The 19,172-nt window shown below is 36.0% G+C and overlaps 1 protein-coding gene across 12 annotated transcripts in view; it reads left to right on the forward strand.

Annotated features, from left to right (window-relative positions):
- The window catches only part of EYA4 (EYA transcriptional coactivator and phosphatase 4), a 153,479-nt gene that overhangs the window by 103,149 nt on the left and 31,158 nt on the right, over positions 1-19,172 (forward strand). For 6 of the 12 annotated variants that reach the window (XM_042889239.1, XM_042889234.1, XM_042889259.1 and 3 more), the window contains 6 exons: positions 2,379-2,471; positions 8,910-8,976; positions 10,886-11,028; positions 11,171-11,314; positions 12,266-12,345; positions 12,687-12,870. In XM_042889239.1, coding sequence (XP_042745173.1) covers positions 2,379-2,471; positions 8,910-8,976; positions 10,886-11,028; positions 11,171-11,314; positions 12,266-12,345; positions 12,687-12,870 — 711 coding nt within the window. Of the gene's footprint in view, positions 1-2,378; positions 2,472-8,909; positions 8,977-10,860; positions 11,029-11,170; positions 11,315-12,265; positions 12,346-12,686; positions 12,871-19,172 lie in introns of those variants that run through there. The other 6 variants (XM_042889280.1, XM_042889289.1, XM_042889307.1 and 3 more) reach the window with 4 other exon arrangements.

Raw genomic sequence — 19,172 nt, forward strand, 5'->3', positions numbered from 1 at the left:
GCTTTTTTGCCCCTCTTGTTTTAATGATATGCAACCTTTTTAAAAAAAAGGTAATGCTTCAAACGTCTAGCTACACTGTGGAAAGATCTTTATGATCCTTAAGTTGATAAAATCTGACTGTAGAACTGTTTAAAATCAAACACAAAAATACTTTCAACAAGTATTTTTCAGCAAAGAACAGTGCCAATACAGTGTTTTTCCTCAAGTTAATTACGTGAAAGGGTTTGCTTTTGGTCATTTTTTGCTTGACTGGGAGACAAAAGGATGGTGAATATTTGTGCTTATGGAAGTGCACTGCAATTGGCATTAACCAGAAATATACGTAACTCTAAAGTAAACATTTCAATTAGATACTGAAGCTTTGGTTAAAGAGAAAGGTTAGGCACAAAGTGAGGTGTCCTTCTGGATGCAATACTGAGCATAAGCTTATAGCTTAGTATGGACAATACTGAAATGTTTTATTGAATAGAAAGGATTAAGGGTACTAAGAAGTAGGATTTTCTTTTCATATGTGTAAATGTCCACACTCTGCAGAAAAAAGGATGCATGCAATTTATAAAGTAAAATATGACCAAAGGTCTTCAAGGGGGAAGATAAGATGCTTTCTAATATAGAATGCAGATGTCTGTATACAGTAATATACAAATACTGAAGGGATATGTTATTTGCTGGAAATGACCTTTAAATTTTCTTCTGCTATATATTTTACTGATTTCCTGAAGCACCTCTTTCTCACTTAAATAGAGAAATGGGAACAGTAGATTACACTGACAAAGGACTTTGTTCATTTGGTAATTCTTGTCACTTTTTTGTTATAAATCAGAAAATAAAGGATTGCATAATGACAAAGACTGCACAGCAACTTGAAAAAATATGGCTAAATTTTTTTCCTGATGATTTCATGCCAAATTAATTTACTGCTGTTGCCAGCAGAGAGAATAGACTGGGTGTGTCACTTTTATTAAAGAGAAGATGGAAAGAAGTCTATATTTAAAAGACAGACACTTTCAAGGTTTTTTTTGTTTTGTTTTTTTTTGTTGTTTTTTTTTTAATCTTTTCAGTGAAAAGAAATACACAACTACAGCATAACTGTAACTTGTGTAAGGGGCTGCTTGGTTTCATTAACATCAGTACACTGGCAATATTGCAAGGCTCTCTCCATATCACAGAGATAAGCACATCTCAGTTTTTCAAATCGTCCATGCTTGACCTAAACAGACATCCCTTTGAATTCAGAACAGGTCACTTGTGCAATTGTAATATCTGCAGCATCCCATATGACCTAATGGAATAAGACCTGTTAAGCAATTGTCTGGGACTGAGGTATGTCAGCAGAGACACTCCACTCAGGGCTCACCTATTCTGGGAACCCAGCGGCTGTATTTTCAGCTATGAAATCCCTGAGCTCTTTACTGTGATCACACAGGGAGAAATAGCAGTGTGGTTCTGCAGGTACTACTCTGGCCACTATTCTCATGAGAAAACCACATCCTTTGTTTAGCTCAAACACTGTCCTCAACATATTTTAAGAGGGATATTGAATCTTGAGGACAGCTAAGGCTGTATTTGGTCTCTGAAAATACCTCTGTTTCTTGACTGAACATGTGTAACTGACCTTCACAAGGCAATGGTGGTAACTTGTTCAGGTTTGCCAATGTCAGAGTTTTTCTAGGTTTGCCAGTTGAATGTCTGTTAGAAGCTGAATTGCCACTGAGATGCATTCAGTTATGGCTTGGATGGTAGGGGTACATGATGATATGTAAGAAATCTTTTGAGTTCATTGTGGTCCCAAATATTTGGTAACCTCTGAATTAGAAGCTGATTTCTCAGGGTTGTTGTTTGTGCTCTACTTTTCTGTTGTTGGTCTTGTGTTTATTTATTTACTTATTTATTTTAAACTTCACCCTTCTATTATGGAAAATGGCTTGCTGTTGACCGAGCTGCAAAAAAGGGGAAGGGCAAAGGCAGAACGCTAACAAATAATATACTTCCATATGAGCATGAAAATATATTAAATTATTGTTTCACTCATCAGGCAAAACTATTTTTGTGCTACATGCTTTGACAGCTAATTTTTCTCTCCTTTCTGATACCCTTAGGGAATTGTTGGAATCAATTAGATTTAGGCTGAAATCTCCCCAGAAGATAGTTCAGTTACTAAAACCAATACATAGCCAAATGCACAGATGAAAAGCTCTATGGATGCATGGCCGTTCCTAATGGAATGATGGTAGAGTGCCTCAATGCTGTGGTAGTGCAAAGGTTGAAGCTGTTTCATCGCATGCTTAGTATATCTGGACTACCACTAGTGAGACTGGCATGAGGACTCTAGTAAAATCTAAAAGTAAAATCTCATGTCTACTTATTCTTCTATGTAGTGTCTCTTCTTGCAGTCAAAACAGAGCCCATGAACAGCAATGAAACAACAACAACAACTGGAGATGGATCGCTTGACACTTTTACTGGGTCAGGTAAAGCCATAATAAGATCACACATTGCTAGATACACATTAATATAGCATTTAATAACCTTTGCTAATGAGCATTGCACTGCATGGAAGTGATCTTTTAGAAGCCACAATATAGTAACATTTTAATACCAAATAATTGTAACTTTTTTTCATTTCTATTAATAAATGCACTTTTCATGAGCTACAATCATAAAAAAGTTTTAATGATGACTAGGACCATTCCTGTATGTTGAAATCTTATAATAATAATGTTATTATTGTACTGTAGCTTTTTCTCAGTGCTGGTCTTATATGATTTAGGAAGAAAAAATGGATTGTATTTCTAAAGGCTGTATTAATTTGTAGAATTTAGAATCTTAAGGGTCATATTTCAGTGCTGATCTTCTTATTTGTATGAACAGTGTGTTACTTTAAATACTGATTGCCATAAGCTACTTTGTCTCCATGTAAATATTTTAGTTTAAATAATTGTAAATTTAATCTACTTCTTTAAAAAATGAAACAAACAACAACTTTTAAGTAGATTCCTATAAATTACTAAAAGATGACAAAAAATTAAAGAAAATCTGCCCTCTAAGAGGCTGAATGCTTCTAATAAGAGAGAAGGGAAAATTAATTTCATATCTGAAAATATCAACTCAGTAGCAGCCTGACTGAAATTTTACTGAAGCCAAGAATTGCCATGCTGTGGGCTTTGGTAGACATAGGTAGTCACAACCCATTTAAAATATTCTGGAAATTACAATGTTTCTGCGTAATCAAAATGTTTTAAAAGCAGAGAAACTGAGTGTATGATTCCAGAATTGCTTTTAGGCATCAGTAAATCCAGACATACTCTGAAGTTCATTATTCAGGAAAGTATTGAAATTTAAGTGCTTGAAGTAAAGGTCCATTGTGAAATGTAAAGCAAGCGTATACTTTTTCTGATTAGTAGGAATGAAAACATTGTTCTCATTATGAAAGGAACACCATCAACTTAAAATCTAATAAGTTATGTAAAAAAAAAAAAAAACTTTTTGCTAAAAATCAGCTGCTTTTTTTCCTTTTTTTTTTTCTTCTTTTTTTTTTTTTTCCTTTTTCTTTTTCTCCCTTCTCCCTTCTCCCCCCTCCCATGGCTATTGTTACTCTGCTCTAAAATATTATAAATTATGTTATAAGTGCAGGTCATAAAATGTCTGTCTATATACCAGTTTGGCATTGTTATTGAAATTTTATCAGCTTGTGCCATGTATTTAAGACACCTGAGCTGGATCCCATGTGTAAAAACATGGCTAAGGCAACATTTTCAGAAAGGAGGTGCCAAAATTGCAGTCCCGTGTTCATGCTTAGTTACCTAAACAACAGTTTGATTTCACAGGATGCCATTCACTCTTAGCTTCCACTGACTGCACAAGAGATCTCTACACTTTAAAGATTTGGAAAAGGTGCCACCAAAAATGAAAGAATTTGAGCTTTACAGTCTTTTTTGTCCATTAGCTGCCTACATATTCAAATGAAAAATGACCCCAATTCTCATTGTAGACCACAAACTCAAGTATTAAATGAGTATGATGACTCACAGTGGGAAATCAGTAGTCTGCCTGTCAGAGTGATTAGCAGTCTGCATCATCATATGTGAGGCAGAACTGCTTTCTTAACCTGTTGAGCCTTTCACAAAGTGTAAATCCATTACTTGTCTTTTATTATTACTTGCAATTTGGAAAATTTTCAGTTTTGTGGCAGAAATTGTAAAAAGCAATATAAACTCACACAAAGTATTCCTCTGACTTTTTAATCTAAGTGATGATTTGGGATGTTTAATGTGTTGCCAAAACCAACAAACACTAACTAATAGAAAGATGACAAATTTTTAGACAAATCAGCTGCAACTGAAATCAATGCTTAGCAAAGCCCAGCAATGAATGTTGTGTTTTCCTAAAAATCATTCACAGCTTTGTGTTACTCCCATAACAAAGTGTAATGCTAGTACTTTCCTGCAGCTTTCAAACATGTAGCCTGGACGTATAGGTCACTAGGAGGGATAACACCTATACTCTGTCCTGTACGAACAGGTCAGAAGAACTAAAGCAACCTTTGTGAAGTAGAGAAGGACTTAGAAACATTATTAAATATTTTATGAAATAAAATCGCATAGTGATGAGGCTCATTTAAAAGTGCTGTGTGGAATTTCTCTCCATCATATTCTCCCCATGAAAAGTGATTCCCATGCTCCAAGGGCAGTAAAAACCTGTGATGTGTTCTAGGGCTGAGCGTAAGGCTGAACAAGCTCTTTATGTGTACGGTAGCCAGCTCTGTTCCTAATGACCAGCTTTAACATAGAAAGTGATGACAGACTGCATGAGTCATACTATAGCAGAGACAGATTAGGCCTTGCAGGTAACTGCGATGTACCCTGATTTTTGACAGAAGAGCACTGCAGCTTTTTGAAACTACTGTCTAACACTTAGGTTTGTTCCATCCTTGGCATCCTGCAATCAGAGGTGCCTTCAAGAAAGCCTTTGTGGTTTTATGATAAATCTGCAAATTTATGCTGAATGTGCCAGCCTCAAGTCACATTTAAAAAAACAAAAACCGAATATACTAAAGAAGAAACTTCACATGTCTAGTATTAAGTTGAAAAATAAAACACGGAATTTAGAATGAGAGTGCCACAGAGAGTTGCCACAGTGTCCATGCGCTGGCTGCCATGTGGCTGTCCACGATCAGGGCTTTGGTCTCATCCTTCTGCAGAGTGACACCCTGGGAAAAAGATGTGCCTTTTAGCTCAGGGTGACAAGGTAGTCATACTGTATACCCTCTTCCTCCACCTTTTCCCTCAAAGACTGGCAGTTGGTAATTATTATCAGTACACTCAATTCGAATCTTTGCAATCCTGTAGCAGGCTCTTGTAGGGCTGGATACTTACAGGGTGTGGAGAATTGCAGAACAGTCTTAAATGAGCAATTTTATGCTCCAAGAATTTGCTACAGCTGCTGTATTGTGAATACATGCATTTTTGTATTTAAATTGCTTAGGATACTGGAATAATTTGGGAACTGTTTATAATTTTAATGGAGTGGAGAGAAACATCTGAAGTTCTTATCGTCTTTGTTACTTAAAATTTATTACATGCAAAAAGGACATTAAAAAAAAATTCTAAAGGCTATAAAGGCAAGGTTAGGAAACACCGTCACTACATACCTTTGTCTGGTCCCCTTTTGTGCAGAAATTGAAATTTGCTGTTTAAATGCAATCCTTTTAACCTAATTCTTCACACAGAATTTTCCAGATGATTAATGGAAAAATACAAAATTTTAGTCTGTGATGATTTGATGAACCCAGCACATGCTATCAGCATGATTTCTGGTTATTTAAGCTCTCTACTGCTATCTTTGCCAGTTGAGCTAACAGGGTAAATAGTGAGCTGGCTGTCACCTTCTTTTCTCTTCTGTGGTCAACATTTGTTAGGTTGGGGACGTCTCCCCAGTGATGTATCAAGCCTCAGCTCAGAGGGCATAGTTACATCTGCTTTTCTTCTTACCTCTCTCATTTCCTCTTTCTATTCTGTCACATTCATATCTACTGCAACTTTTGCCTCTCAATTTCAGCCAACCCTGCAGTCTCTTTTCCTAGCCAGCACCTTCATTCCTCAACCCGTTTCCTACCCCATCCTCAAACTTTGAGCCCAGGAGACTCTTACGCATCTGTTCTCAGGCCTTACTGCCTTTTCTGAAACTCCACCTTCCACGTTTTCCTCCCTGTGGGATTGAGGCTGGAAATGCTGGGACCCTGCGTGGTACAGATCAGCCAGAACTTCCACCTCTGGAGAAAGCGGGTCCATTGAATGGAGAATTTACCTGCCAAGTTCTGAATTGTGATTCTCCAGGGCATGTGCAAAATATGACTATTGTTTTTCAGAAGTGTGCAGCTTGATGGCTTTTAACTTGAGAAATCAAGGGTATTACACCTGCCCAGAAGAGCAGGTAAAGTTAAATAATGAAATCTCAGAAATACTTGAGTTTTTCAGGGAAGAGACAGTTTTGATTTTCTCATAAATAACACAGTATAATGGTGACCAGTCCATTCTTATAAGTGGCTACAGAAAGCTATGCTTAGAAAGTTATTAAGAAGTTATAAAGTATGTAGCATCCTGCCTCTACCACTTCCCCTACTGCTAATCCTCCCTACCAAAGAGAAGTAGGGTTAGGAGAATAATTCTGAAAACAGAGACAACTGCTGAATTCTGATAAACCTCAGAATTACCAATCTGAGCTGGGATTTACGGTATAATTCACTTGTGATACATAGTCATAATATTCTCGTATGCCAGCTCTTGTACCCTGTGTTTCTCAAATATCCCACATCCTAAAATGCAGTGCAAAAACTGATGTAAAAGACTGCCAGAGAAAGAGTGAAAAAGCTATTTAATTGGAATGGCACACAATTTGTTTTTTATTTTCTTATATATATATATGCAGAAAGAATTTAAAAAACAGGAAGGACAGTTTTTTGCAGAAAAACATTAGTTTCTGATAACTCAAGTGATCTAAATAAACTGTCTTTTGTTTTCTTTCCTTCCTTCTTTCCTTCCTTCCTTCCTTCCTTCCTTCCTGCCTGCCTGCCTGCCTGCCTGCCTCCCTCCCTCCTTCCCCCCCTCTTTTTCTCTCTTTCTCTCTTTTTTGGTAGTTTATGCCTACTGTAGTAGAATGGTAAATGTGCATTAACCAAATTGATTAATCAAGTGATGTGTCATTCAGCAAACAATAGACAAAAAGTGAAGCAGTATGGTCAAAAAAGATCCGATAAGCTGGTAATGGATCATGAAAATTCCTTGCCCTGGGAATCACCAAGGTCATTCTGTTAGCTATTGTTTGTCTTCAGAAAGGTCACAGTGATAGAACAGGCTAAGACTAATTACTCTTCAGGAGTTAAATAAATAACAACATCCTTTAGGGTTTTATGAGCTATTTCTGTTTTTATATACAGCTATACATTCATCTAACTCTGAGGATATCTTTATGCACACTTAGAAAATAAGCTTAAACCATTGGAAGGCATTCTCAGAGAAAAACATCCAATAATATAATATTAAATTCAGCAGATTTCCCTTGCAGATTATCCCTTAATATCTTTTCAATCAGCAACTCTTTTAGGAGATCTAGTAGCATGTGTTCAAAAAATTATCCATTTCCTCATTTTCAAGCCATTCTCAACTGCACATTTAAAAAATAAGCTAATGTGTTTGTTGTTGTTTTTCCTACTGTATTTTCCTTTTAAAATCCTACAGGTTCTAAATGCGTTTAAAGTAGCCTCAGAAATATGAAGTTTTGCATATGTTCAAAGAAATAGATCTCAAAGATGTTAATTACACCTGGACGTAGACATATATCATGTTTCATAAAATAGTTAGGAACCTAAACCTATTTGTCACTTATATATTTCTGAAAGTTCATTGCTACTACCATTATGAACAACTCAGGAAGAGGGTACACTTTGAAGTACAACTATGATTGATTAGACTAAAGAAATTCCAGTGCTTCGTTGTGTACTACTTTAATCTTTTGAAAAGTGAATGAGCAGCAGATGGCCTAATAAAGACACTCTGTATGTTTGCCCAGTATGGATTTGCTCTGAAGGGATTGGTTCAACTCTTTAGAGTACATATATTTGGAATACATCTGTCTTAGTCAAGACAGATGGCTAAAGGAAAGAGAAACTTCCAAACACTTGGAATTAATCCAGTGTGAGCACTGCTTTTGAATGAAATTTTAATGGGATATGACTGTTGTTCTGTTAGTTTTCTTGGAAGAATGCAGCTGTTCGTAGTGTAGACATATATAATTTTGATAGCTACTGAACATAACTGTTTATGCTTACTTTTGAAATACAGCTATTTTTGGTAGTGTCTGTGTTCTAATCAGCCTGTTGATAAGAAGTATTCATTTCCTAGTGATCAGTTGGATATCTCTCATCATGTAAGCTAACTGAAACACCTATATGGAACACTATTAATACTATCCAGTATTAAAATTAAACTTGTTAATATGAGACTTTAAAAGTATAGGCATGTTCTTTCAATCCCATGCAACGTGATACGTTAAATCACTAGATTCCTTTTAACTACTAATTTTAATACAACATGCAAATTTGAAAAATCTATTGTGTGTGGATCACGGATCATGTGTGAATTATATGCCTGTGCAATAAATTCAGAAACAAGCCTGTTAAGCTTAAAACGTTCACAACAACTAAAGAGTTCAGTAAAGAATGAATGATCTGGAAATTTGCCAAACGTTTTGGTTTGTGTATTAAGATACTACGGTTGTGGTGACGTATATGTCATGTAAAAGCTGTCCATTTCAATTAGATTTTCTGCTAACGTGACTGCAGTAGTATTTAGACTGGCTATATTCTTTTCATACCGTTTTTAACTGTTGTACTCTTGTTTTCTGTTTTGCAGTAATAACAAGTAGTGGCTATAGCCCAAGATCAGCGCACCAGTACTCTCCGCAGATATATCCTTCCAAGTTAGTGTCTGTACCTACTGTAATCTTGTATAGAGAACTGACCTTGGTTATAGGCAGTTCTGTGGTTTGCTGCGAACATATATTGATCAGCAAAAGAAAGGGAGAGAAAGGAAAATACTTAAACCTCCATAATGAATCCAATACAATTCTATGTCAATTTTTTTTTTCTCTCTCATGGCTGCGGAGTAACATCTACTTTGTTACTGTATTGCTGCACAAGAAATATCTTTTGAGTTTCTACACACAGTGGAAGGAAAAAAAAATTGACATTCTCACACATCAGCATTTTAATAGTGCTGGCATTACATACAAACATATTTTGAGGAAGAGAGTTTATATTTAGAAATCACAATTGCATGTGCAACATGCATACTTAACGGTAAACATGTCATAGACTGTTCCAGTACTAGCATTGCCAAATAGTTCCAAACATTCCAGAATTATGAACCACCCTTTCCTCCTCCAATATTGTAAGATTTAAAATATCAAACAAAGTAAATTAAATTGGATTAGATTCAATCTCTTTCTCTCTCAAAAACAAAAACAAACAAAAAAAAAAAACAAAAAAAAACCCCACATTTGTTTATTTATGTATTTATTCAGAAGCCAGCAGGGTTATTAGGAATAGGAAGTTTCTTCCTTTTTTTAACTTTATGGAAAACACTGAAGATTTTTTTATGAAACTACTGTAATGGGCAGCCTATTGACTTGTTTGACATGTGATGTTGTGCACAAGTATCCTTGATTTCAGTATACCATATATTTATTTCAGTGCTTTTGATACTCTACCTATGTGACTTTGAAATTTGATACAGAGAAAGCATTAAAACTATACCTGATTAGGCTTTTTAAAATTTCTTCACCAAATTTGCATTTGTATCATGTTAGCCAGCATTTATTGATTGAGAAAGTAGGCGTCTAAACTAAAAACATTCTTCCTTATTCCACTTAAAACACGTTTTAGCAAACTATATTTCATACATTTGGCCAAATACATTACAAGGTTTAATAGAATTTTTAATTTACTGTAATAATTTATTGGCATCTAAATTAATGAGTAATTCTTTTCTGATAGCAACCACTGCCAAATGTACTGAACTAATTAGAAAAAAAAAGAAAAAAAAAATTAGAATCTGAAATTTAGTCATGGCTTTTAATAGCCAGATTTCAGTAAGCGTAATTCTGCAGAGTATGTTTATTCAGCTCTTGGTCCATAAAATCTTATTTGACTTACAAAACAATCCAAGACAAATGTTTCTCTGTATGTTTTTGCAACTCTGGAGGGCAAAAATTTAAAACTTGATTTTATTCAATTTCCCTATAAAACCCCAGTATTTATAAATTAAAGACCATTTTTATTTCCATTCTATTTCCCAAACATTTAAAGCCCTTCTGGTTAACAAAGTGTTGCTGTTAATATTTTTCATGCTTCTCTCTATGCTTCTCCCACTGAAGCCAGAGGCTAGATATCTGATGAAGCAGAACCATTTATAGAGGGCATAAGGTAGTAACTTCAACATTCTCCTCTGTATTTCATTTATTCTTCCAGTCCAAGTTTCCCTGCACTGGATAAATAAGCTTGAGGATTTTTCTGATTTAAGTGTACTGTTCCTATCTCAAAGGGGTTAAATCCATATAAAACTGTTACAGCAGTGGCACAGCTCATCTACAGATGGACACAGAATATTAAGAATTAAATTGTGGTGATGGGACAGCACAGAATTTTCACAGTGCCTTGGGGAATGTGAGATGGAGTTTTTTAGCTTATTTCAGTGGGAGATGGAATAACTCCCATAAGAAGAGGAGTTGGCAGAATAATGAACTGCTTTTGGATACCTTTTTCTTTATTGCTTGAATTAACCTACAAAGTATTTGTTGCCACAGTAATGCTATTTTTCCTGATATTTAGGCCCTATCCACACATTCTTTCTACACCAGCAGCTCAAACAATGTCTGCCTATGCCGGACAAACCCAGTATTCAGGAATGCAGCAACCAGCAGTCTATACAGCCTACTCACAGACAGGACAGCCATACAGCCTACCTACTTACGGTATTTGACCTCTTATTACTTTGTCTTATGTAGATGTAAGATAAATGCTGATGTGAACATTTTTGCTATTTTTTTAATTTTTATTTTCCCCACTGTGAGAAAGTATTTTAAAGAATCAGTTGAAAATTAATTTCTTATACAGATTTGGGTGTAATGTTGCCAGGCATCAAGACGGAAAGTGGGCTCTCGCAGACACAGTCACCACTGCAGAGTGGGTGCCTCAGTTACAGTCCAGGGTTTTCCACCCCACAGCCAGGCCAAACACCATATTCTTATCAGATGCCAGGTGAGTAGCCCTTGCTGTTATGTGTCATCTCTCCTTGCTGCTCTTTGTGGCCCCTGTTTCCTCATTACATTTTCAGTTCATGTTTCAGAACTCTAGCAAATGTGGTTGTCATTGGCAGCTACTTTTATCGCTAAAATATAGCTACTTTTTTTAAGTTAGTTTTTCCAACGCATGCATATATGTTCATTTTTTATCATCTGCTGATCTAGATCTGGTCATGCAATGCAGTCCCCATCTACACTTTCACTTTTCTATGGAGCAGGACTGGAAGCATTTGTTGTATTTATTGGGGAACACATGTCACTTCCCTTTGTTTACATGTTTTGAGTACGACATCCTCTGATGCTTTTCCCTTTAAAAAAAATAATTTATTACCATTTCTCTGTAATTCATACTCAGTATTTCATTTATTATGCAATTATGATTTATTTCTTTTTGCTCAATGATACTTTATTTTATCTGGATACTTTTTTATATTTTAATGCAATATTAAATCTTATAAACATAGTATTAATCATCTGAAGTTGAAAACATGGACAAGCCTCATAACAGATTGATTAAAAACACATAGATCATTTAAATATTCTTAAAAAATAGATTTTTGCTTCATAAGGGAACACTGAAATGTTAGGACTTAGGTAATTAAGGAAAAAGAGAATAGCAATATTTGAACAAAAGTGAGACACTGTAATAAATTGAAAAATGATTTTGTGGTCACTGCAACAACTTATTGCCAATAACTTTCTTCTATTGTGGGAAAAAAGAAGGTATGCTTATATGCATGGAAGCAGCACTTCATCTATGCTCATTAGATGTTTTCTTGTTTAAACAGAAAACTAAAAATTGTTTGCTCCTCCAATTCATTAATGTCTTAACATGAAATCCTGTATTTAGAATTATATTTTTATTCAGAAACATGTTCTTGCAATGAATCATATTTTTTAATTTTAGGTTCTAGTTTTACACCATCATCCACTATTTATGCAAACAATTCTGTTTCAAATTCTACGAACTTCAGTAGTTCACAACAGGTACGAATATCAACACTTGTTTGTGCATTAAAAAAATATTTATGTAAATCCAGTGATGGAATGTTATTTCAATTTAGACTTGTTATGCTGAATTGGACTTGCTGTAGTTAAGTACTGTTTTCTGTGGAAAGCATTGAAAATCCTTGTGGATGCATAGTTGCATCTTTTGGCACCTAAATACTTTATCAATCTCCCTTTAATTGTTTAGTAATTTTTCTCAAGTTAAAAAATCTAGACTAAAAGCTATCAGCTCTTTGCATAAATCACATCATTGCATGCAGAAATATTTAATGAAAACATTACTTCTTCATTTACATAGTTAACTGTTTTTGCTGTTTTAGGATTATCCATCATACACAGCTTTTGGCCAAAACCAGTATGCACAGTATTACTCAGCATCAACATATGGTGCATATATGACCTCAAACAACACGGCCGATGGCACTTCATCATCATCATCAACCTACCAGTTACAGGAATCTCTCCCTGGCCTGACTAGTCAACCAGGTACAGATCTGCATTCAGGTGAAAACTATTTTTATATTTTTTCCCTGTAGTTGTATGAAGCCAAGATCTGTATTTTTGCCTTGATTTTATACTGTTTTAAACTCAAGGACAAAAAAAGCCCTTTTTGTATGCTTATTCAAGAGACCTGTGTAATTTGTTTGTTAGCTAAAACTCCTTGCAGTTTGAGGTTGTTTTCTTTGAAGGAGTAGATTGAAAAAAGCAATGCAATGGTCTTGTAGTAGTAAATTTTTAACTAAAAATTCAGTCAGTTCTACTGTTACTGACAGTGGGACACTCCACTGTCCACCTCCATATTCAGAAGTGTTACTGTAAATTATTTAAACAAGATGTTGTTTGTCATTTAATTATGCTCCAATCATTCTCGCAAGCCACAGCTGCTAATACACAAACTTAGGTTAGTAAGAATAGGGCAATCAGTTAATAGCACATTGCTTTACCAAATAAATAAATAAATAATGGAGTAATTGAAGCTACAAAGAGAAAGCTCCAAGGAGAAATGAGGAGGCTAATTTTGCCTGCCCAACTCTGCCCCCTCGTGCATATGCATTACAACACAGTTATATGGTTGTGTTCTTAGGGCATCACTGCTGGATATCTTCATTTTTTCTCCTTATAATTATAACTTAGTTCGCAGTCCTCTGCCTGCTCCATTCTCCATTCCTGTCAAGCAAATGCAGATGTTAACAAGGAATATTTTTTTGCATGCTAGACTTGGGAATTTCTAGGTTCCCGAAACTCTCACCTATTTATTTTCTCACTACAGTAAATAAATTTACATTTTTGAAATAATGCATAGTACAATATAGACACATGAAAATCTCTTAGGTGAGACACATGAAAATGGCTTAGGTGTGTGATACCCTTAATGTGTGAAAAGAATCTGCTTTTCATGCTCAATTTCATGTATAACTTATATTATTCCTGGAATTTCTTAAAGATCTAGCCCAGTTCTATGATATATTCATGTCATAAATAGCTCACTAAGGCTGGTTATGGCATATATAAGAGAGATCATTGCCAGCTACCTTGCATAACACTGTTGGAGCAATCTAGTGGGGACACTGCCTTCACATGTACAATGTGGTAAAATGTCCATCTTACCCACAGGCTGTGATCATTTATCAATAGAGTAATGAACTGGATTTTGAACTAGGGTCTGAAAAGGGAAAGTGTGCTTTGATCATAAAATCAATAAATTGTGTAAATATTCCTAATTCTCATCATAACAACTGAAAAATCTAACTGAAAAGTTAGACAATAAAGCTGTTGTGTTATAATAACAAATTTGTACAAAGAAGGGAGTACTGTGTAGAAGAGTATAGACAAGGCTTCATACTTCATATAATCTGCTTAAATTCACTAAAATCTTTGGCAAGTTTAATGGCATGAGTTGATTTATTTTTTTCTTCCAGCTGTTTTCCTCTGCTAACTTTAATTTAAAAATGTTGTCTATCTATGCATGCACATGTATCTTGGTGGTATGACATGCTATGGGTATGGAGAGATCATAGAATCATAGAACAGTTTGTTTTGGTAAGGACCTTAAAACCGTCTAGTTCTAACCTTCCTGCCATGGGCACCTCCCAGTAAATAAGATCACACGAAGACCTATCCAGCATGGCCTTAAACACTTCCAGGAATGAAGCAACAAATTCTCTGGCTAATGCACATGCCATTGTTTTTTGGTGAAAATGCAAATTGTCTCAGAGTGGAATTTTAGGAAGAGAATCTAACAGATATCTTAAGTGAAATTCCAACAGTTGCAAAACACTCACGATAGAGCCAACTCATAATCTACATTTAAAAGTATATTCATATCTGATCTTTATTTCAGTCTTATTCTTCTATATTTTTATTTGAGAAAATCAGACAGAATTTTCCCTTTCCCTCTCCCTTCTTTGTCTCTCCCTTCCATTTTCTTAGAAATTCTGTGTTAATGTATTATGTGTTACAGACTCCCTTGGTATGAAATAGCGCTGAAAAAAGAAAGGAATCTTACATAGCTTAAGTAGGTTCAAAAATATTGAAGGCTGCACATCTATGAAACAATAAATACTTTTCTTATTTGTGGACTGCTTAATCCACAAACCATTTTTCCTGTTAAGTAGGTTGTGCATCTGAATTTACAAACCTGCCCACTCATTCCTTATTTCTGTCAAGTGTTGAACTGGTCATGAGACCCTTTGCTGAGAGTGCAACACCCACTTTGAGAATACATGGCATGCCTATGCCCTTGTGTGTCACTGTAAAAATAAATTTACATCAGTGGGATGCACTGACTTGAATCAGAGATTCAGTACACACCATGTTTACTTGCTGTCTAGCACTTTCACTGCTTGATCCTAAGAGTTACTTCATGTAAAACATAAGATTAAACTTCACCCTTCTACCATCTTTGCTTGCTGTTAATTCACATTAACCTCGAATACTCTCCACATATACAGGATTTCTTGTAATAACAAAGCTCCATCAGATCAAGATTTCTTTATTTGTTGACCAAGTAAGGAAAATGAGATGAAAATTGATACTCTCTGCATTACACTCTCTGCTACTCATAACAAGTGGCAATGCATTATGTCTCTGAGCTTTGCCTCTATTAAAAAAGAGGATTCTTGGCAAATGTTTGGCTTGTTCAAGGTGCTTGTGGACTGTCACTAGGCTTCTGGGATCCAGAGACAGCGATGCAAATGAAAGTCTCACTGACAAGGAGAAGTGTCAGTGCTCCCTGTCCCAGTGGCTGTAACATTTTCGCCTGGAGGAGGATGCAAACGCACACAAGCCAGTTGTAGTAGCTTTCCATTCCCATTATACATGTCAGAAGTTGTCATAGAACACTTGTTTTGACCTGTGCCCACACCTCTTTTCTCTCGCTTAAGTGGCACAGCTGTGTTTTAGCAAGAAGGAGGGAATGCTTGTTCCAACTACAGGTGGGAAAAAATGGTCTGGATAGGAAGGACCACCTCCATTTGTAACCGTGGTGTTGTAACTCCCTAACATTTAATTAGAGCTGCTAGAAGGCATGTAAGTCCTCTTGCTGGACCTGAACCAGGATATGAGTATGTGCATGAACATCTGTGATGAAGTGGTCATTCTATGTTCCAGTTTTGACATTTTCCTCCTGTTTTATGGAATCTCAGATGCTGCTCCTACTTCCAGTGAGAGAAAGTTAAGGAGTGGATTTATTAGGCATGTGCTGAATATTGGAAAAGCTAAAAAATTTCAAACATGGCAATAAAATTTCTGTCTAATATGAGCTGCAGTAGGAGCTCTTTATGAGGGGAAGGTTTTCAGTGCTCTTTGGTACTAGAATTTCTCACTTTTTTTACATGGCTGAATTTTGAGTAAGTTTTTCTTCTATCAGCATTGACCTGATTTCTAAAGTAAACTGAGAACAAAAAAAATGCAGTTGCTCCTTTAGTCTGCTGTTGGTAAAAAGCAAATCAAGCAATTAAGCCTACAGTTGTTCAGAAAAACATGCACTACAGACTTCTGCATTCTAAAATAGATGCATACCTTGCATTCAAGTAAGAGACAGCTGCTCATTCTGATTTAGAGATTAGTTAATGAAATAAAGTTGGCTCTACATATCTAGAACTTAGAAGGTACAGTGATTAGTTACAGTACTGATTAATGGATAATTATGCAATCACAATGAGTGTGCACCCAAGCAGAAGCCTCGGGCAACAGGTAATGGCTAATGTTAAATGAAACTTGAAGTTATTTACTTCAGTGGTTAGATTATTTCAGAGAAAATTTAGAACAGAGTCTTTTTATATTTTATTTTTGGTAGATTAAACATGGTCATTGAGAACAGATGTTCTAGTACATTACTATGGATTATTTTAGAAATGAATCTTTGTTGTAAAATGTTGAAATTTTCTAGATCTGAAAAAGTTGTGATAAGAATATTAACATATATGCCCAATTATATAGTTTTTGTCTTTTCATAGCTGGAATTTGCTTTGGGATTTTTTTTTTTTTTCACTCTGTTAGGGAATCTGAGAAATTATATTATTGTACATACATCTTGCATACTCAGAACTTCTTTTGAAGAATAGGCTTTTGATGCTTAAGTAATGTGATTCTGAAACATTGTTTTTCTACATTTTTACATTTAGGAAATTAAATTCTGCTGTTCTATTTATGGGGAAAGAACTAAAGTAATGTGACCTTATTGATCTCTCCAGTGCCTGCAGTATCCTTACTGACATCAACACCATGCTGGGAATAGAAATGATTAGTCAACAAGAACTCTTGCTCTCAGTTGTAAAGGGACAAAATAAAAACACCAACAGAACATTTTTCAATAGACACTATTATTGTTGCTTAATTTCTCTAACATTTTTTCCTTGTTAAGAATTTCAGCTGAAAGAGAAAATTCTACAGAATATATATGATGCTTTTTCCGAATCAGGACAGATGTATCTTGAAGATTGTACCTGGAATAAATTCTCAAACTACTTTTCTGAAGATCTCTTCTTAGCTGTTGCCTGAAAGTTTGGCTGTATTCTGTACAAGCAGAGACACAGATTGATATTGCAACACTGAAGTCATCATGATATAGTTTGAGAACAGAATAGTACTATCTACTTCCACGTGATAGCAGAATAACTTGAGTACTTTTCCAGAAAGGGAGAGAGAAAGAGATTTGATTTCCTCCTGTTTCGTGAAGAATCCACTGTCTCCCACTTGGGTGTGCAGGGATTAGGATTCTGAGTCATGAAAGCAAATTTGTCTTTATACTTTATATATATCAGTCATTCATTTAAATGAAAAAAGTGCCTTGGAAAGGGCAGTGGATTTCAGATATATTCTTCTAGGTATGAGGACTAATCCAAAAGAAATCTCTTCTATTTTATTATGTTGGCCCACAAATTAGGGGATGTTGGTGGTATGACAGTAGAGATTGAATCTTCCCACCAATATTCGTTTACATTTTGCTGCAATGTGACCAATGATAGCAGAGGGGCAGCATGACAGAATGACATCCAACATGTAAGTGCATATGAAGCAAAAGCGTACAATTGAATTCCTCAAAAAATGTAATCAATCCACAGTCATTGATGACTGCTGAACATTTATGGATACTAAAGAGTGGATGTGAGCACAGTGAGGTAGCAGGTGGTATGTTTCAGCCGTGGCAAGAGTGACATGAAAGATAAGCCATTTTCTGGACCGCCAGATGTGACACCATGAAATTAATAGCATCTTGACCAGCTCATCTGTGCACATCAGTGGATTATGACCAGAGAACTGTGTACAGAGCTGAATATCAGCTTGAATGTATTTGAAACAATGGTGGCAGAATTGAAACATTGCTAAGTTTGTACCGTGTGGGATCCAGGAATGCTCACACAGGAACAGAAAAAACACTATATGCAAGTTTATCAGGACCTATTTAACCATTACAGTGCTGAAGGTGACAGTTTCCTGATCACATCATTAGCAGTGACAAGTCTGGGTGTCACCACTATGAGCCAGAGTCTAAACAGCAGTCCATGGAGTAGAGAGTGATACATGAATTTAAGACACAGCCCTCAGTGGGTAGTGATGTGCGCTGTCTTTTGGGTTGAGAAAGGGATGACCAGTCTGGATTTTTTGTAATTTATACAAATGATTAACTTCGATTGTTACATTTGGATGAAGGCCCTGGAGCATCTCCCTTATGAAGAAAGGCTGAGTAACCTGGATCTGTTCAGCCTGGAAAAAAAGAAGTCTGATGGGGGATTTGATTAAAGTTTGTAAATATCTAAGGGAAGGTGGGAAACAAATGAATGAGGCCAGGCACTTCTCAGTGGTGTTTAGTGATAGGACAAGGAGCAATGGCCTAAAATTAGAACATAGGAAGTTCTATATAGACATGTGGAGGAACTTCTTTATGTTAAGGGTGACAGAGCACTGGAACAGGTTGCCCAGAGAGGTTGTTGAGGCCCTTCTTTAAAGATATTCTAGACCTACCTGGACACCAACCTGTGCAACCTATTGCAGGGAGTCAGCTTTATGTGGGGAGTTGGTCTCAATGATCTCTTGATCCATTCCAACCTCTGCAGTACTGTGATTCTGTGACACTGACTAAGCTGAAGGATCAAACTCCCAGAGTCAAGCCAGAGAAGAAGACAACTTTTCTCTTGCAACACAATAATGCCAGGCCTCAAGCCAGTTTGAAGACGGTGGAGCACGTTGCCAATCTTGGCTGGACTGTCCTACCACACCCACCACATAGTCAGGATTTGGTGCCTGATTTCCACCTGTTTGGGTCAATGAAAGATGGATTTCATGGGCTACATTTTCCCGACAAC

This window comes from Lagopus leucura, unplaced genomic scaffold, assembly GCF_019238085.1.
Source record: "Lagopus leucura isolate 7727_CA_CO unplaced genomic scaffold, USGS_WTPT01 Super-Scaffold_73, whole genome shotgun sequence".
NCBI lineage: Eukaryota > Metazoa > Chordata > Aves > Galliformes > Phasianidae > Lagopus > Lagopus leucura.